The following is a 26,052-nucleotide window of genomic DNA, read 5'->3' on the forward strand; positions in this document are numbered from 1 at the left end:
AGCGCCCATCCTGGAGTCTTAAATATAGCATCCTGCCGTGCCGTCGCAGTGACAATGGGGAGACCCATGCAGGGCGGACACCGTCGGAGCTGTTTACTGCAATGGCAACCGACCACAAACTCTTTCAGATCGGGCAAATCATTGCCTTTGCCAAGTGATGGAAGGAAAGACAGGTGCCTCCAGAATTCAGGCATCGGAGTATTGGATTATCCTCTGTTCGCTTAGGATAGAAGCTCACAAAGCATCGAAAATGAGTTATGAATGTTTTCATCTCTTCCAGGAATTTCCCTGGGGTTAACGTTGCCGTTGCTGCATAATGGAGTGAAATCGCTTACGGTGACGTCTCTTTAGTGAATGGCAACTCCAGCCAAATTATGTCAGTGTATAATTAGATCGGGAGCTAACAGCAGTTCTTATATTTTGGTTGGCTGAGACTATTATACTTTCTTTATTACAGGCAAGCGAAGGCTTCCTGCCACAACAGCAGAGGAGCTGACATTTCCAGCTGCCCATGGTGGTATCGAAGAGTCTGGGGTAGGGTAAAAAAAACAGAGACTGCTGGATTTCCATTTCTTTGAGATAGACTTGCAGTTTCAGCGTTCAGGATCAACCCTTCCCGGCAGTGTGAGAAGCAGGTGATATTTTTTGTGGTGACAAAAGGGGAAATGAAGCTTTGAAAGTAGTGAAGCTCTGAGGCTGCAATAGCAGTTTGTGAGGCAGATGTTTTCCAGCTACATCCTATGAGTTGAGGAGTCGATGCATCAATAGCGGCTTCTCAGAGCCGCTGGAACTCTGTAGAGGGGGTATGTAAGAACGTAAGGTTGCCATACTGGGGGAAGCTAAAGGTCTGTGCAGCCCAGTGTCCTGTCTCTCGGGAGTGGCCTGTAGCTTTTCCTGAGCTGGACACAATGCTTAGTTCCTGCTAACAGTCCCGTCCCTGTTAAACTGCCCAATTCCTGTGTGAACACTGGTTCTGCCCTCCACAGGGCCGTGTGGAAGTGAATTCCACCACCAGCTCTGGGACAGCTTGAGTCACCCTCACCATATCGGTAGGATCCATTTCCAAGAACCTTTCTGTGTTCCACCATCCAAATAAACCAAAGGTAGAACTCCAGTAGGATCAGCACGAGAACTACAAGGACTTGTGTGCGTGAAGTCTGTTTAGTGTTTGTGTTTGAGACATTCTTAAGAAAGCAATGAACGGGTACTGCTGGGCAGGCAGGACTGAATGCGTTCTGGTACAAGCTGAGCTGTCAAAGCGAGGGAACACTTCTCTTTCATTGGTTTTGAACAGTTGCATAACCGCTTGAATCCTGAATTTTGTATTATGAGAAGTAATGAGTAATTATCATCTGTTCTGCTTGATATTAACAAGTTCATTCACCTTTGTCGTATGAACCCTCCGTTGTGTGTTTTAAGGAGAAGAGCTTTAACTTTTGCTCTCCTCATATCGATGCTGTTTCAAATCTTTGACCACTTTTTCCACCTTTTTCTTAGAAAATTTCTTAAAATCATGTCTCACAGCTCTCGTTATCTCAGCCTGAGAGGAGAGAAGCTATACAAGGGCATTTGAAGTCCTCCGAACCAGCAAGGGTATGGCCACTGGTTAGCACTGTGATCCAGCTGCCGTGCAAGTTCTTTTCATGCAGTTCTGCTGCATCACGCCTCCCCATGACTGAGAGCAGTACTGTTAGGCCAGTGTGAGGCCGCAGCTAGGATATAAAGTCTATTTTATCAGAGTCCCTAATACTTTCAGAGCTGCCCCTCAACTAGGCTTCATTCTGTTTCCAGAATTTGGAGCTTTTAATTTGTGCCTTGAGTAAGATTTTCCTTAAAGGACTTGTTAAAAAATCATCAGTGATTTTTTTAATGGTCTCCAAACAGGGCAGCTTTCAATGCCCAAACAGACAAGGAAATAGCAAGGGAGAACGTGAGCCTCGGTCTGCAGCAACACATTCATCCCTGTGCGAGGATCCCTGGTGAGTTCATCCCTGTGCGAGGATTCCTGGTGAGTTCATCCCTGTGCGAGGATTCCTGGTGAGTTCATCCTTGTGCAAGGATCCCTGGTGAGTTCATCCCTGTGCGAGGATCCCTGGTGAGTGAGTTCATCGCCGTGCGAGGATCCCTGGTGAGTTCATCCCCGTGCAAGGATCCCTGGTGAGCTGCGAGCGGGGCTGCTGGCGTGGGGAGTGGCTAAGTGACAGCTCCCAGATTTAGTTGAGAAGACAAAGAGTAATACTTCGCTATAGGGTTACAGCTGCCACCTGCTATGCCGATATCCTTGTGACAACTGGAACTGCAGCGCTCACCTGTCATCGCGGTGACATCTGTCAAGGAATAAGCACAGTCTTTGTGGCAAGGCACTTCGAGTTTTTTATTATCTAGAGCTATCAAAACTGTTATCTGGAAAAGCCAAGATAAATGAGGAACAGGCTGCTGTTAGATACAGATGGCTTGCATGGGAAGACCTTTGACACAATGTTGAAATCCTGCTGTTCCTCTGGAAACGTCCTTACACAGGATGAGAATGAGATCCTTAGATCCTGCTGTCGCTGCTTGCTGTGATGCATTTTGAAGCAAACAGGGCTATCAATCTGATTTTGAGAAGCAACGAAGCAGAAGGCAGTAAGGTCAGCGCGTGTCGGTGGGGGATGGACGAGCACTTCGCTTGCACAGCTACAACAAAGCTCAGTAGTGTCAACATCTGTTTTCAAGCTTTTCCAAAGAGAAATAGTTTTAGAAGGGATGATCTTCCTGTCAAATTTAAGAGGTGACTCATGAGACAAGAACTGATCTCCTCCTGTTCGTGTGTCAAGGCCCAAAAGGTAAATACTGACTTAGCCGTGATCAGAGCACGAACTTGAGCCTACTGCTGTCAATCACCTCCATCAGACGTGGCTTACAGAGTCTCTCTCTTGACTGTGTTCCCCGTTTATTACAGTTTCTGCTGTTAGGAGTAGAACAGACGGGGATAGGATGGTGTAGTAGCTCAGTTGTAAGTCTTCAGGATCATTCCTACTATGTGTGCAGTCAGAGGGAATGTAGCTTTCAAGGTATGTAGGTGCCTGGAGAAGAGGCCAACATCCCAGCCACGGGACACTTTGCATCTCTAGGCACCAACACACGTTCTAGAGATCTGGTCTAGGCTTTCCGTGCCTCAGTTTCCCATCTCTCCTTCTGGGGAACCAAGATGATACATTTATTAAGGGCTGGACAAGATCAGACCCTGTGGCAGGGGGTCTGCAGGGGAATTTGAAAAGGGTGTTAAATGGGAAATGTACTTTTTAGCAGCATCTTCAAATGCTCTCCTGAGACTCCCTTCCACACTACACTGCCCATACCGACCCCGTGCTGAGGATTATGTTTCAAAACATGAGCCCAAATGTTGACATCGTGGCATTTGATTATTCCCTGAGTAGCCTCACTGGGAATGTTGTTGACACAAGATATGCAGCCCACAGGCAACTCTGAATAAGGTAACTGGCATCACTCGCTTGAAATGCAGCATCTCCAGGGGGGGAGGTAGTGGGGCAGACTGTTACACCTGGGGTCTCACACTCCTTGGAAACAACACAGCTGGGCTGCTGCAACTCCTGTGACTGCAGCGATTCCCCGCGTGTTGGTTTTGAAGGTACGGCTCGGACACAGCGTACACGAAACGGCCCAAACGACATTCCACAGACCCTTTGATACTGAATGGTGTGAAGTAAAGGTAGGACCAGTGGAAATGGCCTCCCGGGGTGCTGCCCAGACCACGCACACGTTCAGACCTTTCACACCCTGTGCTGTGACGCCTCTTCACCACATCTGGCATTTCGACCTTTTGGCTTCATATGACGTGGCCACGGCACTTTGTTCGTTACTGACGCTGGAGTTAGGAGCTGAACCTTTGCCTGTAAAGTTTCTGACACTATTCCTTTAATCCTGGGTTGACTCATCAAACCCCTTTGCTTCAATAAGGCTACAGTTTATTTGCAAAATCACACTGAAGCAAGTGGGATTTAACCTTTAACCTCAGTTTCCCTGGACTGAGAAAACACCTAAATTCATTCACGGCGAGAACCGCTGAGTTTTGCTTCTGGTCAGCCTGTCTCTGGCAGTGCTCAAGCGAGTACTTCCCCACGACATTCAAAGTCTTGCTTATTCCAATAAACAGTTTCAGTTCTCCTCTAAAACTGATGTCATCAGACACGCTTTTTCACCACACCACTGGAAATCAACACACTGAACTACACTTTCCTCTTCATGGAAGATAATTGCCTCCTCCATCCCTCGAATAAACGCCGTTTAGCTTGCTTTTGGTAAAGGTGCAGTGCTGAAGGAATCTGGCTCTCAGTTTATGTTGGTCTTGGTTCATTCCAGCCCTGGAGGTTCATGTGCTGGCAACAGGAGCAGAGGAGGTCTTGTAGACTCTTGTGCAAATGGTGCGTGTTCCTCATTGATAACGTCAGCAAAGAGTGGGAGGAAGCAGCTCAAGACCTCCCTAGTCTCCGTCATAAAGTTTACTGAGTTCATGAATTGAGATTAGCCTAAACTGAGATTGAGGGTTGAACTGAGATTAGCGTAAATCCCCACATAGGTGGAACGCGATCCCAGTTGGATTTCAAGGGAAGAAGAGAATGCGCGACTATTTCAGAGAAAGAAAAGGGCAGCAGCTGAGAAGTACGTCAGAACTGGGCCAAGACTACATTAATCTGTTGCGGAGATGAAAAGGGATTTATCTTTCTACAAGCATTAAGGAGCACGGCAGGATGGGGCACATGTAGTTTCACAGAACTGCTGCATCAGGAGCTATTACCACGGTTTCAATGACGGTTTTAAAGGCAAAGTCCATTGCATGGAAGTAGCCTACTTTTGCACTAATCATAGATACAAGGGTCAAACACCAAGATATACTTAATCCTTTTACTGTTGCACAATACATTGAATTTTTTTTTTTAGGTTTGCATGCATCTGCACCTGAATTTCTTCAAAGGGTGGACATACTGCGGACCCGGATCTTTGGTGTTGGTAAAGAGCAAATACCGTTTCTGTAGTGAATTTTGCTCAATTTTCAGTAAACTGAAATCTGGAATTTGAACTTTAAACATAACTCACCTTTTAAAGTAGTCCAATTCATAATAACTAATGAAGGATATGCAAGAAATGTAAAGGCCTGTTATTTAAATGCAAAGATACAGTATTGCAGTGTACCAAGAATTAATTATATCAGTACCGGTCCCTATCTCCACGATGCAACAACGGTGGGAACGCTCTGACAACGCTGTGCCGTGTGAGCGCATCCGAGGTTAGCTGTGTTTATTTACATTGCGCCGTTTGCAGGGTAGGCTACTATTTCATGCAAGCAAACTTAACTTGGATTTCAACATCATTAAGTCTGCCTAATAACATTCTGTGTCTTCATCCTGGTGCCACAGTACTTTTAAGTCCAAATCTTTGAACAGCAGAGTGAGAGGAGTGCCACTGTCCGGGTCTGAGGTTGTGTCTTGGGACACACCGTTACTCAGTTTTGTGCAGCTGTTTTCTGCTGCTGTTAACGTTTCTGTTCCCTGAGTCTCTGGGAGCTGCAGTTTATTTACAGACTGTGAGAATGAATCTGGCAACATCCACCCCTCTGTGACGTTCTCTCCAGGGAAGCTGTTACCAGTGCTGACTGAGAAAAGGAGGGTCGCTGGTAGAGGTGGCAGCGATTCATCCTCTGCAACAGAGTCTGTGTCAACTTTCACGGAAGACAATAACGGTGGCAGTTCTGCTGTCTGCCGCCTATAGCATCCTTCTTGTTCCAGCAAAGACAGTGACAGCTGGGACACGTGTACTCTACTTCCCACCCCATCAGTCTGCAGCAGCAGATGTGGTGTTTGCCCAGGGCTCCCCTGTGAGAGACCCGACTCTCTTGTGTCGCTGCTGTCCCACGGTGCCAAGTTCGGCCTCTGTTCTTTGTAATTCCAACAGCTGCAGCTCTTGCCCAGCGTCTGGGTTAGGAGCTTTCCACCGACAAAACTATCTGGAGAAACTTCCTTTAGCATTTGGCTTGGCTGCAAACCCTTCTTGTCAACATGGTCTGTGCCTTCGACACACATGCCGTAGGTTAGGGGCAGAACGTTGCTGGCCGGGGCAGTAGGAACACTTGGCTCAGCTGCCTGAGGAGCATAACCAGCAGGAGCCGTGCTGGCCAAGCAGGGTGGCTGAGTGGGCAGCCGGAACGTTGGGACATCCACCTGTTGCTGATAGGCAGCTTCTGGTGGACAGAAAGGCCACGGTGGTTCCAGGGCTCTGTGCAAGTATTGGCTGATCTGTGGTAACTGCACGTCAGGGATGAGAGGTGAAGGTTTGGATAAATTAATGGGCTTTATAATATGCTCCACTGTCAGCGTAAGAGGCTGGAATGACGAAATCCCTCTGAAGTCCTGTTGAAGTAGATAGAAAAAACATATTAACAAGAAGCTGTGACTTTGGAGGTTTGCTTTAGATTCTTTAAATTTTTCTTTGGAAATACATTAGTAAAATCCAGTAACAACCAGAGGGATATCCTCTGTTGACAAAAGAACTCTGTTGGTTTGTTTTTTTTTTCTGGGGAATGACCCTTCAGAGGAACAGACATCTCTCATCATGCATCAGGGCGATTGTGCAATCCTAAAATATGCGGAAGAAAAAAAAAAAAAAAATAAAAAATCCTGCTTTGATTTTTGCAAAATTTAGCCTGAACCCTGGAGCATGGAAATAGATTGCCCTTAAGCTCAGTTAGCATGCAGAACTCATGCTTGGTACAGGGGATGAAGGATAGGTAAGAAGGCCCAGGGTTTCAAGAGGAACTAGTGATTTAGGATCCTCAGGCTTTAGCTGCCTCACCCGATACCTCCTTTAACGGGCCAGTCTGGGGGAAGGGCTGAGCACCCACCAGTAGCCTGCAGTGACTGCCTAAACAGCGCTCCTGTCTGCCCCTTCATCCTCCCCAATTAGTGACGTTATTTAAGCGCACGCACACAGTCCCCCGTTCTAAAAACCTGCTGCAATGGCTTAAGAAGACTTACCAAAGACATAGGCTGGGCACCGTGTTGCTTGACGTATTTGTAGATGACATAACTAATGGCAGCAAACACCAGTCCGGCACAGAACGCGAGCGCCACGAAACAGTAGAGGAGCCACGTGTTGTCTGGTTAGTGGGGAAGAGAACAAGTGGAAAATGTCGTTTCAGAGAGCTGGATTAGAAAAACTGCATGAGATGAGCTAAATTATGTGTTTGGTCTAGTCTCACAGGGCTAGAGTTTTAAATGAGGAGAGTCAGCGTGGCTACAATATCTTGAGCACGTCTATGTTACGATACACCAGCTGAAAATTGGTCTCTTTTGTGTGTCCAATGCCCCACCTGGACTTTTCCATTAGCAGGGTTAACAGCCTCACCTGCTAGTGTTTTCACCCAAAATACTTGAGATTTGCTGCTTCTCTGGAGGAGATATATATATATTGTTCCATTATATTCAGTGTCCGGGTCCAAGTTGGAAACTTCAAATTCTTTGTTGTGCTCGTTCTTTGTCCACTGTTTAAAATAAAGGCAAAGTCTGGATTTTAGAAAGATTAAATGCACACGTTTTCTTCAAACGAGATTGCAAAATTCAGCAGAAAAAAATTATTTACTAATAAGGTGTTACAGGACTATAATAATTCTGTATATATGCAATTCTAAATATATAATTTGCTTTCTGTTACTGTATTTAATTTTGGCATTTCAGTTCCTTCAGACTTGCACTAATTCAGTCTTCTTTTTTTAGTCACCAACAGTTTTACTTTTTTTGCTATTTATACGGTACCCTTGGGAACCCATTTCTTTTCCAGAATTTTAGAGGAACGCTTAAAGTTCTTTTTGTCTACTGAGAGTCAAGGACTGAGACTTTCCCCTTGTAAATCAGGAATTTCATCCATCACCTATAGCCTCTGAAGTCCTTCTCCATCTTATGCAAAATGTGACTGACATCAGTCAGCGGCCAGAGGTTGTGATTTTTTTTACCTTTTGGTGTGTCCTTTGGTTGAATATTGTTAAGTGATAATCAACAGCACCAAATTTGCTATAAACGTCCTCTATGGTTAGCTGGCGGTCATCCTCACCTCTCAGTGGAGTATAGGGGGGGTGTATAAGAAACTTTATGGACCGTACATAAGGAATGTACTCCACTTCTGGTGCTCCAATAACGGCTGGAAAAGGTAGAACAGGCAGTGTCAGCTGTTAAGGTTAAAGCATGACATCATCTTACACACATCTTACACACTCCAGGCTCACTGTAAATTATTACTTCTGTTTATATACAAAAAGGTGTAGGAGCTGTATTTCACTGAGATTTAGGAAAAGTCAGGCAGTCGGAGATACTGTCTTCCCTCAGGGCTCTGCTATTTATCCAACACATATACAAAGATATGTTTCTTTTCCGGGTTAAGTAAAGGTGGCCCGTCCACCTTTTGTCAAAATCGGTTGAAATTGTCTCATTAAAGGTTTTTAGGCCAGTTTAGAAGTTCGGATTTCAGTTGGCTCACACGTAATGTTGCGGCATTCCCATCCTACTATCCAACTTGAGACATGAGAGTGTATTACAGTCAATATTAAAATTACACAGGGGGCTTAACAACGTAAGTGACTTTTAACAAAACTAAAAGCGTGACTGTGAACTAAAAATTATAACTTATTTACAAAAGTTCATTTGTGATTGAGAGAGATTTACTCGCAGAAATATGTAGCATGTCGGCTGAGGAGAATAGAGCCATATTAGATCATCTCCTCGCAATTCTTTTCTGTCTGGATTTAGAGATGCAAGCACTGAGTAGCCTTCCGCCAGTGTTTGTCCTTAGAAATTCTTGCCCCAACTTTTCCTTAGGACCATGCTTCCATGCTGCTTCCCTGTCCCGCACAGGGACATCCTCCTTCGTGCGGGTGGGATGAGTGTGAAATCCCGCCACAGGGCTCTCAGTTAGCTGCTACCTAAGTTGCTATTCCCATCCTACATCGGATTGTGTCTTTGGAGTAGTACAGCTCTTTTGTATCTACACTTATCTTCAGTGAAAGGCACATGCTACACCCAACGCTTAATCAGAGGTTTAACCCAATCTGCAACAGCATATTTAGAAGCAGCATTCAATATCCCTCCAAGGCCACGTGGCTTGAAAGCATCAAACGGAAAGGAATGGCTCTAGGGGATAAGATCATCACTGTGGGTGCTAATGCTGCACTGAAAAGTGAAAGTTTAAGGATCAAAGTGACCTACGGCTCTTTCACACTTTATTTTGTGTGAAGACCTGAAGGCTCTTCGTAATCACTGGCTGCTAAATGCCACCTCAAAGGATTCTTGACAAATATTCAGTGGGAAATATTTTAGTCACAGAGCCAATAGGGCTCCCACAGGCTGTGTTGTATGTCTGTGGTGGAGCTCACTTAGGGGTTGGGAACATTACGTATCCACTGGTCTGGCTGCTTAGCCTGACTTTCAGGAGTTCACATTTCACACACTGGCTGTCCTCAGGCTGCCCATCCTGTCTCTTAGTTTCCTTCTGCCTCTGGTCAGCCTTCGTAGCAGTTCCTCCTTTAAGGACGTCTGGCTTTTCCCTTTCTCCTCTCATCCCACTTTGGTGTCAGACCTCCGGGAAGGTTCTGCCTATTTGCTCATTTTCCTCCTTGCCCAATAACAAGCCCTCTTCAGGCCTTCACTCCCTTGAAATTAGAGGAAATGCTGTCGTAAACATCAGCGAGACTTGAAACGGATCCCTAGCATCCAAGATTTAATAGACTTCAGCAGCGGTACGTACTCTCTTTCCTGGGTTCAAATCTTTCTGAGCGCACCCAGTTGGAGGAGCAGTAGTTCTGGCCAGTGGCCCTCACCCTGGCGTAGTAATGCTCCATGAAGTTTTCTGTTTCATGAGTGAGATTGCAGAAAAGTTGTGTGATACTCTGGCACTCACGCTTGTTAAGCCAGGATTTTTCTCCATACCTTAGGACAAAAAAAAAAAAAAACCAAAAAAAAGCCCTTTTAGTCTGTTTGGTAGAACAGATGCAATAAAACCCTTCTCCAGGACGATCCAAACAGGCTGTTTTGCCAACTCTCAGTAGTTTTTAAATTAATTATTGCAGTTAGGAAGTAGCAGGGGATGGAACGGCAGAGAAACTTCCTCTGGACTACAGCCATTGATCTGTTCCCGTTTGTGGCTTGTGCGTGGGAATCCCTCTGAGGAAATTTCAGGGCACGCACAGGAGTGTCCCGTGAGCTGGTGACTGCGGGGTTCTCTGCCCGGCCGTGACACCACAGGATGGCATGCACCTTTGCTGCAGTTTGCAGACTTACCCAAAGGCAACAAAGCTGTTGCGTAGCACTGGTCTGATTTCTTTTAGCGCTAGTGACTGAACCAGAGGAAGACAATTGCTTTTACCTGTATTTACAGGTGAAGAAATTGCAGAATAGAGAGAAGTTGCTGAAAACAGAGTAGCAAAGTAAAAGTAGCTCCGCGTAAAGCTGGCAACCCAAGATGTAAAAGGATTTACTTAACTGAGCAGCATCTACCAGTTTAAATAACGCTGTCCTTTACTGAGTTCTTGTCTAAGCAAAACCATTTCCCTAACAGTAACACAAGCAGCAGAAACAGCAGAATCTACTTTTTTTTTTTTTTTTCTTGGCTCTTCTCTCTCTGAGGACACTGGCCCTAAGAACAACAGAACCCCACAGAGAAGCAAACTTTACGTACTGTTTATATTGGACGTCAAATACAGTGCCAGGAGGAATATCTGCTTCAGTTTCCCATGTCAGGATATTCTCAAAGTTTGTAGAAGAAAATGTTGCACGTTTCAGACATGATGACTTCTGGGTAGTCGCAATGCCTAGGGGAGCAAAAAAACCTAGTATTAAAATGCATATTCTGGCATCTCGGCCCTCAGATAAATAAGGGTCCAATGCTGCTCAGCCTGTTAGGGAACAGAAATAACCAGGCACGCCACTTCCAGTTTGCTAGAGAGGGGCGGCAGAGCAGAAGCTTGAACAGAGCAGGAATTCAAAGTGTGCAGACATCGCCATACACACCTTGCAGAGTGTTGACTCATCACAAAGAAACGTCAGGAGTTCTTACAGACAGGCCTCAAAAACTCAAGAGAATCCCTGAGTTCCCTATCGGTTTCGTTTAAAGCTGTTAAATGACAGGAAAGCTGTGACCGACGACCTGTTTTCAATGCTAGGTTCATGTCTGTGAACATCTCCGCTTTCTGCCCATTCTCGGGGAGGCAATGTGCCGAGATGAGTTTCACAATGTTGGAGATGTGACTGCTATTAACCTCTCGTGCCCCGTGTGTTATTGGACGGGGACTGCCGGTGCAGAACAACACGCGAAGACCTGATGCCTGGACTCTGATCTGGGTGCGCCAGGGTGAAGGCAAACAACTCAGCTCCCTGCTTTCTGAGTCCTGCGCCTCCTCCCCACGGAGGATGGGTTTGGGCTTTGGTAAGCAGAGATGTCACTTGCCCCTCACAAACAAGCCCCTGGTCTGAGCGGCCTCTGTAGAGCAGAATGCCACCACGGTCCACCTGCAGCAAACTGGCTCCGAGCAGGCACTGTGGAAGAGTGTCCTTGTGTCTCCTGTCACGAGAACACGCAGAGTAAAATTTTCTCAAGGCTGATTCACGAGACCTTCTAACTTGTACAGTAACCTTCGGCATTCATAAGCGCCGTAAATTTGAATTATAGACACATCCTCAAAGACAGACAACTTATGCATTACTCAACTCTTGTTTTGCGGTATTGACAAACACCTTGAGCACGCGGGGGCTTCAGCCCGCACCTGCTGAAAATGAACAGTCCCATTATGGTGCTGGTGAACGGACACCCAAAATCAGTCTGCCCGTGAAAAAATGGTGTGATAAGCGAGTAGAAGTAGCACCATTTTTCAGATGGGAAAACTGAGGACCAGAATGGGGGTGACTCGGACAAGATCCCATTGAGCAGCTGTGGTAGATCAGGGACTAAACCACAGCAGATCCCGGGTCCTCACTCAAAGCTTTCCCTCCGCCTGACTCCACGGAGGAGAGCTGAGTGTCAGCAGTTTAATCTAGCCTGCTGAACAGGGGGGGATTGGGCAGCAGGACACCTTCAGTCTTGTGTACGGCGTTTGGGCAGGGAAGGACCGCAGAAATAGATTGCAGTTTAGTCAAAATTTTGTCCTGACCTCATCTGCAGTTCAACAATCGCCTCTGCTCATGCGAGGCTCGGCGCAATTTTCCTGGCGAGACAGAAGTGCAGCAGTTGGTACAGAGTGAGTGGGTTTGAGCACCAGGAAAAATGAGTCACTGATACCCTGATCGTATCTGAAGTAGGAAATCTCCATCTTCCCACATTTATCTGTACTAAAACAGAGTTATGCAAAGCAGCGTAACACAAGCACAGTCACGTGTGGGCAGGGAAAATCCAGGATAGTTCGCAGTGTGAAAGTCCCTCTGATTTAGAAGTTTCTGAAGGTGCCTTCCCTCCGGTATGAGATCACGGACACACGAGGGGATGAATGGTAAGTTCGCTTGCTGAGAAGCTGGCATTTGAAAACATAGCAAGTTTGTCCTTAATTCACCCAGGAGTGACTTTGCCACATCTGGAGTAGGATTAAATGAATTTTAGGGATAGGTGATTTGTTCGTACCGCTTTTACAATCAGGGCTTTTCCTGTAAACGCTTGTGACTCTGCTTAAGACAGAGGGGCACTGATCCAAAGCCCCCTGAAGTCAGTGAATATCCTTCACTCCCGTAGGATTTGGGTTCGAACACATCACTGGCAAACACTTTGAAGTGAGATAATCTCTTCTTCTCCTTACTAATCCTTAAATCACTGAGCACACCAACCGTACTTTGCAAATATTAAAAGGAGAGAGCAGCACAGAAGAGAGCTTTTGAACAGCCTCAGACAACAGCTCATTCTCTAGCTCCTCTCTCAATAAACAGGACTGAACTACCTCCCATAGAGGATCGAACAGAAACAACCGCTATCGGTGACCGAAAAAGAGAAGTCAGGACTTACCGACCACTGAAAATACAGCCAAGACGATCAGAAATCGCTTCATGAATAACTATCTGGGAGAGCAGGCAGCTGATCCTGCGTGGAGGTGAATCACCTTTTACAAGAGCTAAATTGTTGTTTGTGAGGCCAGGTTGGATTCGTCGCTCCGTAAGAGGCTGCAGAGCTACTGTCCCGCCTGCGTTTGGATCCGAGATCCCCAGCTACAGACTGGTGCGCATGTGTAGGAGTGACAACAGGAGCACCTCTCCCCGTCTGCGTATACACACCTAGCTGTACAAAGGTGCACAAGGCAGTGGCTTAGAAAATCCTCAGCTTTTGAAAGAGAGCCAAATACCATTTTGCTGATAAAGAGCTTCCTGCCTGAAAGTTCTCCCTGAGGTTTCTCAGTTTTTGGGCTTGCTTTTCTGGTCAGGTAACTTTCCCTTCTTAAAACTCCAGAAATTAAAACTTGGCGTTGTGTACCTAAGTTGGCTTTATAAGTGCTGCAAGCAGGACACCTACTTCCTTAAGAAATACCTTTGGATATTTTCTTAAAGTCAGCCAGATCTCTAGGTTTTAAGCTCTTCTCTTGTTCGTATTGGCCTGGGGTGGGAACACGAGCTCCTCCAGCCTGCCATGACTCTGCACGACCAGGCGGCACCTGCTTTTCTCAGAGGCCGCCGTAGACCCGCAGTCTGGTTTTGTGGCTCCTTGCAGGATAAGGCTCAGTTCTGACTATCATGAATGCCACATGCTAAGAACTGGGAGTTTGTGTGAAATCTGACCGAGATATAGTTCCTTTTCGATAGCGTTAGCTTTTTAGGGTGTTAAGTTACATTTTCAGGCTTTTCTCAGAAGAGGGAGAGACATTTCCTTCTCTGGTCAGAAGTGAAAGCTAACCTGTCTCCAGGAGCTGCGGATTTAGAACCGCAGATGTGTATAACAACTGAAGAACTGGTACAGCTGCATGCCACTTATTTTACCCAAGATGTCCTAAGCAGAGGAGCTTCACACATACAGCCGGTACTTGAGGCTTAGGAAACTCCCTTAGCCACTGCCTTTGAATTTTTATAGTATAGCTATCCCCTTGACACACACTGGATAACCTCCCTGGCTTATTTCCGTGCTTTACTTTATCCCATGGTCGTAAGTGTTGACAAAATGGGGAAGTCCTGTCCTCAGTCCTCAGTCCTGCCTAAGACTAACTGGACCGTTGCTTAAAGCTGAGGTTTCACCAAAGCAAAACCAACTGGGCTGTCTTTCTAAGCGCCAAGAACTGTTCAAACTGTGATTGCTTCAGCCCTAGCAAAGCTTTAACAGAAATATCTACCCTAAACCACACAGGACAACTGCATTAGTTGTGAGCAGTGCTCTTATATTGTCCAAAGTCTATGTAAAGCTCCCAAATGCTAGATTTTTTTTCTTCTTACAAGTGAGTCCCATAAGCAACATCACAGCTGGAGACAGTTTAATCAAAATACATTCCATGTGTGCTTCCGAAACTGAAAGCACACTGCTTTCACTGTTCTATCCTTGTGGCCAAACGTGACAGGAATTAGTACCCTTTTCTGCTCACCTCTTCATCTCATGGATTTTCCCTTCCTGAAGTTGTTTCTATTCCTTGCCCTGCTGTAACGGGGCTGTAGGCTTCAAACCGTGCCACGGATGCCTAGCTGGCAGTTTGGCTTTCTCATCTCACTCGGACAAATGCAGAAGCCTCCCAGGTTTATTAAACAAGACACACCTATCTACCAGCACGGCCTACATCTTACTAAGTATAACTCTACGGTAGGGTGTTTCCATTTTTTTTTCCTCCCTCACGTCACTGCCTCACGCTTCTGCTGTGTGAGGACAGAGATGAGGGAAACTGTAGCACACCTGAGACTTTAGTTTTGAGGATATAACTTAAAACTTTATTTCTGCCCTTTTTTCTAGAGAGATGTTACCTTTTGAATAGCTCTGAATTTTTAGGTGCCCGAAGGTCGCCGAAAGCCTAGTTCCATGTTTAAAATTAAACACTTGGCAAACTGTAGAGCCTGAGCCTGTGTCAGAAGGTCGTTCCTAAGGATGAAAACAGACTGAGAGGTTTGTAATACAGACTTTCCGTGGAACTCTGTGGATAACTTGGCCCGGCTTTGGAAAGAGGGGAAAAATCATGCGTGCCAGAGATTTATGAAGGGAGTAGATTAAGGCCGGACAGACCATCTCCTCTGAGCTGCTGCAGGGCTCGGGCTGCAGAACCCCTCGGTGAGGCTGGTGACTCACAGTCCCACCCTGTGAACCCTCACGACTGCTGATCCAGGGATGTAGGAGGTTTGATTCCAGCTCTTGCACTTAACCAGTAGAGGAGAATTGTCTGTTTTTTTTGGTTGAATGGATCATACCTCTTCCAATGAGAGGGGAGGGCTGCTTTCTCACTGCACAGCTACAGCTGTTAACTGAGGTGTAAGATAGGGATGGATTGCTGTGGAAGAGGGAGCCCTGTGACCCCTTTGGAGAGGAAGGCAGGTCTCAAGCCCCAGTGAAGGAAAACATGGAGGAGTGGGATGCTGGCTCCACCAGTAGAGCTCAACTGGCCTGTAGCCTTTCCTCCAGCTTCCATATGGACAAGACAAAAGAACAGATCCCAGGCCCTGTTTGCAGAGCTGTGACATGTCAAAATGTAGAGGTTACACAACTTCAGAGCTTCCTGTAACTCAAAGCCCAGGGTTTTTCCTTGATTGCACAAGAAAACGGGTGGTGATTATATTTGGATGATCTATATCTTTCTAAATGAACCAGAGGGATTACAGTGCAGAACACACCTAAGGACACTTTGTGGAGGACAGGTAAGAAAAAAATCATACGGTTGATGAATCTTTTCTCCCACCTCTCCTTTTAACTTTAATTCAGGACCTTATTTAGTCCATCTTGCATTTCTCTTCCAAAGCAGTTCCCAACCCCTCCTATCACCCCCTACCTCTTTCTAATCTTGTTCTCTTGATTCTCTGAAGATGTCAGCTTTAAGACCCTCACTGACAACCTTCCTGCATCTGAAACAACTCTCTGAATGCAGAGAATGGGTGTTATGTGTCTCCCTCTTTCTTTTAACACTTTGCTCTTCTGCATGTCCTCTTACTGGTATAAAATGGGAGAGTATTTCTGTGAGATGCGAAGAGCTCAAAATAAAAATACACTGAAAAGCTCAGTATTGCCCAGTCAAGAGAGGCCTTGTGTCTCCTCTGCCTTTTGCTGGTGGACTTCTGATTTGATTCTTTGCTCAGAGAAATGGTCACAGTCCTGGGCTTTCGGTGACCCAGAGTGACCTGGCTGGGAAGTCTCACAGGATTCCTCAAACCAAAGCTTTAGGAAGCCCGTGATGGGGTCCTGTGGTAAAGTGGAATGGTTTTCAGGATGAGCTCTGCAGTTCTAGGAAACATAAAAACACACACACACGGCGTTATATATATCAAAATATTATTGCCTCTGCATAAAGCAGCTCTCAGACATTCTGCACAGCAGGAGAAATTTCAGCTTCGGTAAGTACGGTTGTATAAAAAAAGTTAACAAACATGCTGCACCTTCATCACTTTGACTTCAGTTCACCCCGTGAAACCCAGGTGATCTCTGCAGATTGAGCTGGAGATCTCTCCACCCCACAAAAAGCCAAGGTTGTTAAATGTCTCTTTAAGTCCTTCTGGTCAAGCAGGGGTGCAGTTTTGCAGTTACGGAAAAGCAAATACAACGTTAGCAGTTCATCCCGGCTCAAAATCAACGCACAGGCACAACGGCCGCGTTTGCAGAACCCAGCTGACGGTTTCACACAGGTCCCGGTTGTGGTTTTGCTGCCTCAGAGGTGGTTTTGCCTTTCATTACTGAGGCGTAAAAGCTACCCTGCTCCAAAGTCTCACGTGAACACAGGGCACTGCGTGTTTGCTGTGCAATACCTGTGTGAGGAGTCACGGCAAGCCTCGCCCCTGGCCACCCGCGATCTAACAGCGTGCCTCATACCAGAGCCTTAGCACCTTGTCAGGCTGCCCCTGTCCACAGGGATGGTGAACGTACGTTGGTTACTCGGCTGTAAAAATACACCTTTCGTATCCCTAAAGCCGTATGACTTGACAGGACAGACAGCAGTAGAAAAAAACCTGTCTAGGTGAATAAATGCAAAACGCACCGCGTTCTTGCTAAGGTATCCTTGCCCTAGAATTGCTAGGGTGCTCTACCTCCTTCCCATGTAATGTGTGTGCTCATAGCCCTTGCTTTTAAACTTCTGATCATATTTTTCCTCTGTACTTGAAATTTCAAACGTGTCGCTTAGCACCGTGGATGCGGGAGGTGTTCCTTCTGTGAAATTACTGCTGTCACAATCACTTGCAATCCCTTCATCTTCTGCCACCTGTAACGTTTGAAAGGAAACGAGGAGCTCAGTGCTGGGATCCTCACCGAGCTGGGATCCCTCACCGAGCTGGGATCCCTCACCGAGCTGGACATCTGGATCAGCTGCTGGTCTCTGGTAACACTTGGTGAAGCGCTGAGCCTTCCTATGCAGGTAGTGCTCATTGGCTGGAAGTCTGGCACAGCCGCCCTCCGTCAGTGGTTGAAGAGGGATCATTTCCAGGCATTCATCCCCGTCTGCATCACGCTGTCCCTGCTCCCTGGGGCCTGGCAATCTCACATCAGGGAGGGATATTCTTCCCGAAGAGAAACTTCGAGAAAGGGATGCCTTCTCATGTCTTTGGGGTCCTGAGATGTCCACCTCATTCTTTGTCATTGGAAAGAAAGAGAAACCCAAGGTACTTAGGTCAGGCACAGATTCACTATCCACAGAGAGACCTCCAGATCCAGAGTCCAAACTAGTTTCTTCCTGAGCTGTTCTGAATGGCTGGCAGTTGAGAAGTTTCTTTGGAAACTTAAGCATTTCAGTGTATGGGATGAAAGTACTGCTGTCCTCTTCTTCTTCTGATGATGATGATGATGATGAAGGGAAAGAAGCCATCCATGGTCCTTTGTTTCCTGCTAAGGCTTTGTTTGTCTTCCTTTGTGACACTGGCTTCTCTGTGCAGATAAGATAGTCCCTGAAAAATTCCTTCTCACTGAGCTCACAGTGAAGGGCTGGTCCAGCAGCTTTTAAATGAGAAAGATCCTATAAGGGAAAAGAAACATGACATGCAGATCTGCTGATGGTTTTTAAAGAAAAGTTTGGATGTAGGAAAACTTATAATGGGACTTATGAATGCAACACTCCCCCCCAGTTACCCTCTGAAAATCAGCAAGACTTTGAGTCAGGAGGGGACGCCAGCATTTGGGCCATACCAGAGCATGAGGCATCTTCTTTCGCTTAGCATCTTGTTTCAGCAAACAGATGATGAAAGCACTTGTCAGAAGGATGGGGAGGACAAACACAGGGATCATGGCAGAAGGTGGGAGCTTCCATTCCACCCCTGAAAAAGACAAAAATAATCTTCCGCTGTTGGCGTATTTTATAGTAATAATGGGCTCTTATCTTTTCGTTCAGAAATCTCAGCACATGTTAGGCTTAAGATCCGTATTTTACAAATGCAGAGAAAGGATAAGGGGCTTGCCTAAGATCAGACTCTAAGTCAGAGTCACATCCACAAATGAATGTTCGTACCAGCCAGTGCCTTGCTTGGAGCAGGTAAAAAACCCGAGGCTTTATCCACATATTTTTCAGCATAAATTAGAATATTCCCCAAATGTCATTGTAAGCATAACTCGAGTATAATATTTCAGGATTTTCAGAAAAGTATTTCAAGGTTGGATTTTTTTTTTAAATGAAAATGTTTCTACAGGAACCAGGAACTTTTCACGAGTCCACCCAGTCCCTATAACAGGAAGCCCATTTTTTTTGTTGTTGTTGTTGAAAAGCTAGTTTTGGTGGAAATCTTTGACTTGCCCTAATCCTGTTTGACGCCTCACTACATCCTTTTCCCACCAGGGCCATACCTTTGTGGTTTAATAGCACGCAAATGGGTTGGGAGAATTTGCTGTACTTGAAGCCAATGTTTAGGAAGGAAGATCTGGCACTTAAGCAGTAGTTGCCTCTGAGTGCAGTGGTATCGATAGTCACTGATGTCTTCCTAAGGATGTGTTCGTACTGCTTCTGTTTAGAAACAAAAAGAACAGAGGGTGGGAAAGACAATGCTTTCATTATTTGGGTTTCATTATTTTCTCTACCTTTTTAGCCCGTGGTTTTCTTCATCATGTCGTGTGGCTCCAGTGGTTGGAAGGTGCGTGGAGAGGCGCTTCATCCCTTGCTTGCTCTTTGTAGTAAGCATCTCTCCTAGGGCTTATGGATATTAGGGTGGGATTTCCAGCCGGTGCTGTGCTCTGTTCTGCCGCAGCATGCTGTTGGCAGTTCCTGAACTAGTTCTTTAAAACCTCAGATATTGCCCCGTTATACTGACTATAGTGTCACCTCCCCATTACATCTTCCTGACAAAACCAGGGGACTACCAATAAAATAAGGATGCACACACACACATCTACTTTTTTTTCTCTGACTTTAGTTTAACTCTGGCCATTTCATTTTCTCCAGGCTCTGGATCCAGTCCCTCCCTGCCCAGAAATGTGAAGCTATTTCAATTCAAGCTGGGCATCGTTCCTCCGTTTCACCTAAGAAGTGCCACTTTTACTGACCTTGTCCTCAGATCCAGCTTCCCAAAGGTTCAAGTCATACATCCAAAGCAAACTCTCCACACAGGTGGCCAAAGGGAAGGAGGCATTCACCTGGATTAAGTTCTCCTTGACGTCCACGTTTAGCAGTGGGGGAGCCAGTTCCACTGTAATTGAGGGACCAGACGTAAGAATAGTGCTTGCTCGTGTCTTAGCTTCACAGAAGTAATGCCTCTCTGCGACTGACCTACGCTTCTGTTATCCCGCGATAGACGTGAAGGGAGGAAGAAGGCAAAGGAATACCTCTTTTTTATCTCACATACCCCTGCTGCTATGTGGAAAGCTTGAAGCCAGTTTGTTCACCGAGAGCACTGATGAACAAATTCTACACAGCTGCTACAAAACTCGTTTTCAAATGGTCATGGCTCCTTGTTGTTTGTGCTCCCTCAAATCCCTTGTCATCCATAAAGTTACTTGTTACTGTTCCTGTGGTCTGTGCTCTATGCGTCTGCTCATGCCAACGCTGTTGTTGGGATGTCCTTTCATCCAGGCTGTAACCTAGCAGACACTTACCATCCAAATGATATTCCTTGGATTGTGATTCTACCCACGGTGACTGGAATTGTCCAGAAACAGCTTTTACTTGAGCCCGGACTTTAACAAATAAGTTTGGAAGCACGCAAGTCAGGTTGCAAGAGGTTCTGTGAATATCTTTGCAGTGAGGAACCTTTATCCATTTGTCCATGTGTTCCTGGCTGAAAGAAGAAAGAAGCACGCCATAATATTAAACACGCTGCTTTGTTATCATTTATGGAGCAAGAGAAGGAAGTGTTTTAGAGGATGGGTACCAAATCTTGCTCAGAATTTGGAGCGCTTTCCAGACAGATAAAGATGGGTTGTGGTGAAAGGATGCGGCCGGGTCACTGATCATAATGACGCTGTTTAATACACACACAGAGATGTTTGCCTTGCACCATACTTTCAGACATCCTGTGTAAGCACTTACCTTTCATACCTCACAGTGTATGTCACATCTGGCGGAGAGCCTTCTCCTGGGGTCCACGTCAAAATCATGTCAAAATCTTTTGACAGTAGCGTAACATTTTGAGGAGGGGGAGGTTGAACGTGACCTGATTGAAAGGGAAAATCACACGAATGATTTCAAATATCTTTGGAGATAAGAAATATCGCCTGGTTTTGACCAAGGTGGTTTCAAAGTTCAGGGCAGAGCAGCTCAGTTCATCTAAGACTGGCAGTAGGCTATGGAAGTAGGTGTGTCTGGTCGCTGCGTTTTCCTCATCTCTTACAAAACATCTCCATCCCAACAGCTTTTAGAATTAGGACCTACATTTGTGTGAATCATCCTATTCAATAATTTTGAGCGGCTTCCCCCACGGTCTCACTGGACTTCCCTATGACCCGGTTTACAACCCCACAAACTCCAGCCTGACTCCTTTGCGCTCCCACTTCCTAGGGCAGGACCGGGCAGGCACAGCCGGCTCACGCTGCTCATGCAAAAGCAGATCCTACCACAAATGCAGCGTGCAGGCTTGCCACTTGCACTTTCCTGACATCTGTTGTTTCTGGTCGATAAACGTAGACATTGCTAGCCTTCAGCAGGACACATTCTACAGACAGATTTTAAATTGCCAATTTCTTTACAATGGAGCGTTTTACCTTATGTGAATCATTCCCACTTTAAACTGCTTAAAATTTCCTTGGACATGGCTTCCCTCCCACAAGCAAACCCTCACAGCACAGCGAAATGAAAAGTCACAGAAATACAGCTGTACCTTACCTCTAGTCTGCCGCAAGAAGCACAATGCCATCAGGACTCTGAGTCTCCAGGTAGACATGCCAAAGCAGAATTTTTTTTGCGCTTGTAAAATATTTCTTTCCTTGCTACCTTTTCATCATGTTGTTTTCCTGTATTAAGGTTGCGTGAATTCCGAAAGAGCGTGCGTGCAACCTCACTTCCCGGTACGGCCCAGATGTAGTGCTGAATGTTGAACGGGGCAGCGGAAGACGTGGGAGTGCTTTTGGTTAAAAAAAAAAAAATCATGTAAAGATTGCAGTGCTGCGCCCTCCAGTGTAACGTAACTGATGTCTGGCCCAGGCTATGTGCAAGAGGAACGGGGTGAAACAGTGCGAGCTTTATCTTGTTGAGGGAGCTCATTAAAAAATTGACCTTTGGAATTTACCTGTGTGAAATATTAATAGAATTCAAATAAGGTTTTACTGCATGAGAACCTAGCAATAATAAAGACCAGTAATCAGCCAGTAGGATGTGATACTATGATGGTCTTGGGTTTACGAGAGATTAAGGATTTCCCCTTATGTTGCCAGGTTGAGGATGTTTTTCAGAAGTTGGGGAATTGCTCCACCTTACAGGTGGGGGAAGCAAAGTGCAGAAACAGGACAGGGATCTGTCCCATACACAGTGTGGGCAAACGAAAGAACATGGATCCTCCCGATAAATCCTGTGGGTTTGTTGACTGCCCGTGCTGCAATTCCCTTATACCTTAGTTATCACCAATAATTTGTCATCGACCCCAAAGCAGCGGTCAAAATCAGAACCAGTTGCCAGGGCTGTGCCGACACACGGATGGTTCTTTGCCCCTGCACTGCCTCATCGATGAACACATCGGCTGTTGGCCTTGGCTTTGCAGCTGTGAAACTCTCAGGGTGTTTGTGTTTTCAGCGCACGGTACCTTTAAACTCCAGAGAAAAAAAAAAAAAAACAAACAAACAAACCAGTTGCTGCTCTGTGTTACAGCCTCACATCTTCCTAAAGCAAACAGAGACAGTGGTTTTGTTCTATGTGTATCAGAAACACAGCAGCAAACATCCTGGTTCAGCCGTGAGCTACCAAGTACCATGTGCCAGGTGTATGTGCTTGGAACAGCTGTGCCATGGTGACCCGGGCAGAGGGGAAAAAATAGGGGGGCAAAAATAGCCGGGTCAGTCGTGCTGTTTGGTTGGCACATCTCCTCTCCTGCTCTTCCCATCACAATCACCTCCAGGCCTGTGGCATGAGGAGAGGAAATGGTTCACTGAAGTTACCCCATAGAAGATAACACCGGCATGGAGAAAAGAGGCTTTTCTGGCTCTTCCCCGGATGGAAAACTCACCAAGCTCAGCAGCCAGCCCGCTGCTCTGCCTATGAGTGTTAGGTGCTGGCTACTAAGTGGGAGAAGAGCCGATGGAGCTGGGTTTGTATTGACAAAAGCTTGTATGTTTAGCACGAAGTTGTCAAATATCTCCTTTTCCTGAAGACGGTACGATTCAAGCAGTGGGAACAGATGCAGTGACTAGTTTCTTCAGTCACAACTTTCTCCAAAAATCTCCATTTCTTCTTACCATGGGCTTCTGTAACCAGTACTTTTCTTGTTCCTTGGCTGTTTTGCTACCTCTGTTTAATTTCTTTGAAGTTTGACTTTCTCATGCAAAAAAAAAAAAAAAAAAACCCTTTTGCTTCCTGCAGCACCCTGAATGAAATAAGAAGCAATTCTTGGGCCAGTCTCATTCAGGTCTTGCTAAGAGCCCTCAGGCAGCTTCTCTTAAAGATGACATAAGGATTTTTTAGTCAGCGTTTGCAAGAGGTGAATCTTATCATCATCATCATCATCATCATCGTTTCCTGTGAAACATCTACCCTGAAATCTGGGCTCCACCGGACTCTGTGGGAAAACTCCCCCTGATTTGAGAACCTGTCCCAGGACAAACCAGTGTCCTGTTGGCAGCAATCCGGGGAGGGGGGGGGGCGAGGTTCTGTGCCACGAGGTGTCGCTGCCTATCAAACAAAACACCCTTGTTCCTCCGAGCGACAGGATCTCCTCTTAGACCAACCGAAAAACTTGGCAAGCTTCCCCAGAACTCCTTGCACCTCTGCGCTGCCGCGCAGCCTCCTGCGCGCTGGCCTCCAGCAGTTGTTTCCACCAGCATCCTCCGATGGCGGGCACCGGCTTCGCCCCGCACACACCGGAGTTTCGCTCTCCTCTCCCACCGCTCTTTGTCTCTCGGGTGCCAAGGCGGGCAGCGGACTGGGTGCTAGCCGGAGTGAGACTCATCCACGTGTGTGGAGGGTGGGAAGCGCCCAGGAGCCTGCTGCGGGGTCCTCTGGCGTGTGATGGCTTCAGGAGGGCGGGCAGGGATGCCCGTGGCTCAGAGGACTGGGCTTGACAACGCTCTGCATCGCTGGGCGGACGATGCTGCTGTGCCTACGTCCTCCCACTGTTGTACTCCTATTGGGCCGGGGTTGTCCTTCCTTAGCACAATGCCTCATCTCTAGGGGGGGGTTTGCAGGCTGCTGTAATACCGAGGATACTTGGGGGACCCCTCCATTTGCCACCTCTCGCCTCTTTGCATGCAACAAGTGATTCAGACCACGAGGGCAAACCCTGCAACCTTTCTGAGTCAGGCTGACTGGTATCTTCCTTTCTTGAGGAGGGGCACTGCAGGAAATAGAGCCTTGATCTTGTGAGGAAGGCACCGTTTGGGCTGTGGTTTGATTTTATGAAACTGTTGGAGGCAATAGGCAGCATCAAGTGCTGTCACCCCAGCTCCTTCCTTTTGCTCTTACCCCACCCACGTAGCTGTTCTGGCAGAAGTGTGCACGCGGAGTTCTCTGAGCTTGGGAGGATGAGTGATCCCGCTGAGAAAAAACCCACATATTAAAAAATGTAACAGGGCATTTCTGGTACGAATGGCACCATGGGAAACCAAACCACTGATCCCTAAGTGCAGCGTGCTCTTACATGGCCATAGCTACCACATTGTGTGACGGGACGGCTCAATGTTTTAAGTATTTCTTAAAATGTGAAATAACCTTCTGAAATAACCTCCCCGGGGAGTCTTCTGCCCTTGGTTTTTGTTTCTTTCTGAAATGTTACGAGCTTTTTCTTTCCTGAATGAAATAAGAAGATGTGTTTGGAGAAGGTTCCTACTGAAACACTGAGCAGTTTCAACCTAACATTTTTGGGAGAAAATTTTCAGTTTCTGCAGGACAAAAGTCATTCTGCTCTAGCAGCTCTCATAGTCCTGTGCTAGGTGAGATGCTCAGCCTAAGAGCACGCTGCAGGCGAAGAGAGGAGGTGGCAGCTGTCACAAACACTGAAAGTGTCAGGGAATGAGAGTGACGTCTCCCAGTAGTTCTTGCTGGATCATTTGAGAAATTTCTTAAAGGAACGTGATCCAGACAAAAATTATTTTAAAAGGAGCTTTTGCCTAAGATCTTTGTAAATGAGTGACTAAGACCTTTAGTCATCAGACTCAGCTCTTTAAATGGTCCTTTCCTTTCCTGCTATTTAATTAACTTCTCAGCTTTGCTAAGGGCGTGATGCTGCCAACACTTCTGGCAGCACCTGCTATCTGTCCTGCTCCTGCAGCTGAGCTTGCCGCCCCTGCGCTTGGTGCTGTACGTGTGCTCGTGGCTTACGAGGCAGCCCACGCCCCACGTAGCATTTCTCGCCGTTTCTCCAGAACATAGCCGTATATCCCTCTCAACACGGATGTGTACACAGCTATCGTGCAGATAGGGACTGAGACGGAGAAAAAATAAGTGACTTCCCCGTAGCGGTTCAGAGGCGTGAGCCCGAGGCTTGGCGGTCGGAAAGCAATGTCTCTGACTTAGGAAGCGACCTGCAGAGCTTCCTAGAGGAGGTGCAGTCTTCATCAGTGTGAGATTGCTTTTCTTGGCTTAAATGTCTTTATTTCTGGAGGTGGTAGAGCTGATGTAACTGTGGTGGCAAAAGTGTGCAGTACAGGCCTGTCTTCAGAGCTGGGCAAAGTAAAACCCGAGGGCAGAAGAGGAAATTTTTCCTTCAACATTTTTCACCACCTCTTTGGAAAAGTGACTGAGCATGGCAGTGTCTCAAGAGAAAACACTCATTAGCCCCAAACTAAACAAAAAAAACCCGTAGTCTGAAATTGAAAGTGAGACTTCACCCAGTTCCAAAGTTTTCCCTGGAAACCACTTGTCATTTTTGTGGGGAACTTGCTGTTCTTCAAGGAAACCTGTGCTTCGGGGAGGGGCAGGACACTTATGAACAACTCAAAAGTCACCAATTTTGGAGGCTTCCTTCCATGTCCCGAGTTTCTCACACCAAGAGGACAAGTTTGGACCTGAGGTGCAGGGATTGCTCTACCTCAGACGGTGTTCACCTCTTTGGCAGTTCTTCTGCCCGACTCTGCCTTCTTTCTCCCTGGCTTATGTAGGTCTGTAGGACGAGTTGTGCGGCAAAAGCACTCGTAGCATCCAGGAACGTGGAGTGTGGAAACGGCCACCGCCCCTGTGAGCGGCTGCGGCTGTGGCTTTGGCAGCAGGGTGCGAGGCACACACTCTGAGAGGAGATAGATCAAAGTGACAGCCTGAGACTGTAAACACCAAGGAGCTTTAGCAGTGAGCCCCTGAATCTGGCTTTAGTGAACTGG

General features: G+C 46.5%; 2 protein-coding genes across 3 annotated transcripts; both read right to left on the reverse strand.

The window, feature by feature from the left end:
* Window positions 1-5,226: 5,226 nt before the first annotated feature.
* IL22RA1 (interleukin 22 receptor subunit alpha 1) lies at window positions 5,227-13,207 on the reverse strand. Its single transcript, XM_026863346.1, has 7 exons — window positions 13,027-13,207; window positions 10,720-10,852; window positions 9,790-9,971; window positions 8,006-8,190; window positions 7,402-7,537; window positions 7,032-7,153; window positions 5,227-6,407 (listed from the first exon to the last, which is right to left on the reverse strand). Exons 1-7 carry the CDS (start codon window positions 13,067-13,069, stop codon window positions 5,382-5,384), a joined length of 1,827 nt encoding a protein of 608 aa, XP_026719147.1. The 5' UTR covers window positions 13,070-13,207; the 3' UTR covers window positions 5,227-5,381.
* Window positions 13,208-16,472: 3,265 nt separating this feature from the next.
* Window positions 16,473-21,550, reverse strand: IFNLR1 (interferon lambda receptor 1). 2 transcript variants are annotated; one of them, XM_026863329.1, is made up of 7 exons: window positions 21,419-21,550; window positions 20,636-20,750; window positions 20,194-20,375; window positions 19,645-19,787; window positions 18,952-19,108; window positions 18,301-18,428; window positions 16,473-18,130 (listed from the first exon to the last, which is right to left on the reverse strand). In XM_026863329.1, the coding sequence occupies exons 1-7, from the start codon at window positions 21,474-21,476 to the stop codon at window positions 17,207-17,209; spliced, it is 1,707 nt and encodes a 568-aa protein (XP_026719130.1). In that variant the 5' UTR covers window positions 21,477-21,550; the 3' UTR covers window positions 16,473-17,206. The 2 variants fall into 2 exon arrangements, with proteins under 2 accessions (XP_026719130.1, XP_026719129.1); XM_026863328.1 differs by having other exon boundaries at window positions 20,627-20,750.
* Between the last annotated feature and the right edge of the window lie 4,502 nt (window positions 21,551-26,052).

The sequence above is a fragment of the Athene cunicularia genome, assembly GCF_003259725.1.
Source record: "Athene cunicularia isolate RWA chromosome 23 unlocalized genomic scaffold, athCun1 chr23_part1, whole genome shotgun sequence".
Lineage (NCBI taxonomy): Eukaryota > Metazoa > Chordata > Aves > Strigiformes > Strigidae > Athene > Athene cunicularia.

What these genes read in the sequence shown, in the direction of transcription:
- IL22RA1 (XM_026863346.1), bottom strand. Translation starts at nt 13,069, where the DNA reads ATGAAGCGATTTCTGATCGTCTTGGCTGTATTTTCAGTGGTCG. An exon ending in GGCTGTATTTTCAGTGGTCG is followed by an intron (nt 10,853 to 13,026) that starts GTAAGTCCTGAC and finishes TTGCTCCCCTAG; the next exon opens with GCATTGCGACTACCCAGAAG. An exon ending in ACCAAAGGACACACCAAAAG is followed by an intron (nt 7,538 to 8,005) that starts GTAAAAAAAATC and finishes TATTTTAAACAG; the next exon opens with TGGACAAAGAACGAGCACAA.
- IFNLR1 (XM_026863328.1), bottom strand. Translation starts at nt 21,476, where the DNA reads ATGTCTACCTGGAGACTCAGAGTCCTGATGGCATTGTGCTTCTTGCGG. An exon ending in TACACTGTGAGGTATGAAAG is followed by an intron (nt 20,376 to 20,626) that starts GTAAGTGCTTAC and finishes TTCTTCTTTCAG; the next exon opens with CCAGGAACACATGGACAAAT. An exon ending in AAGCTGGATCTGAGGACAAG is followed by an intron (nt 19,109 to 19,644) that starts GTCAGTAAAAGT and finishes GTTTCTAAACAG; the next exon opens with AAGCAGTACGAACACATCCT.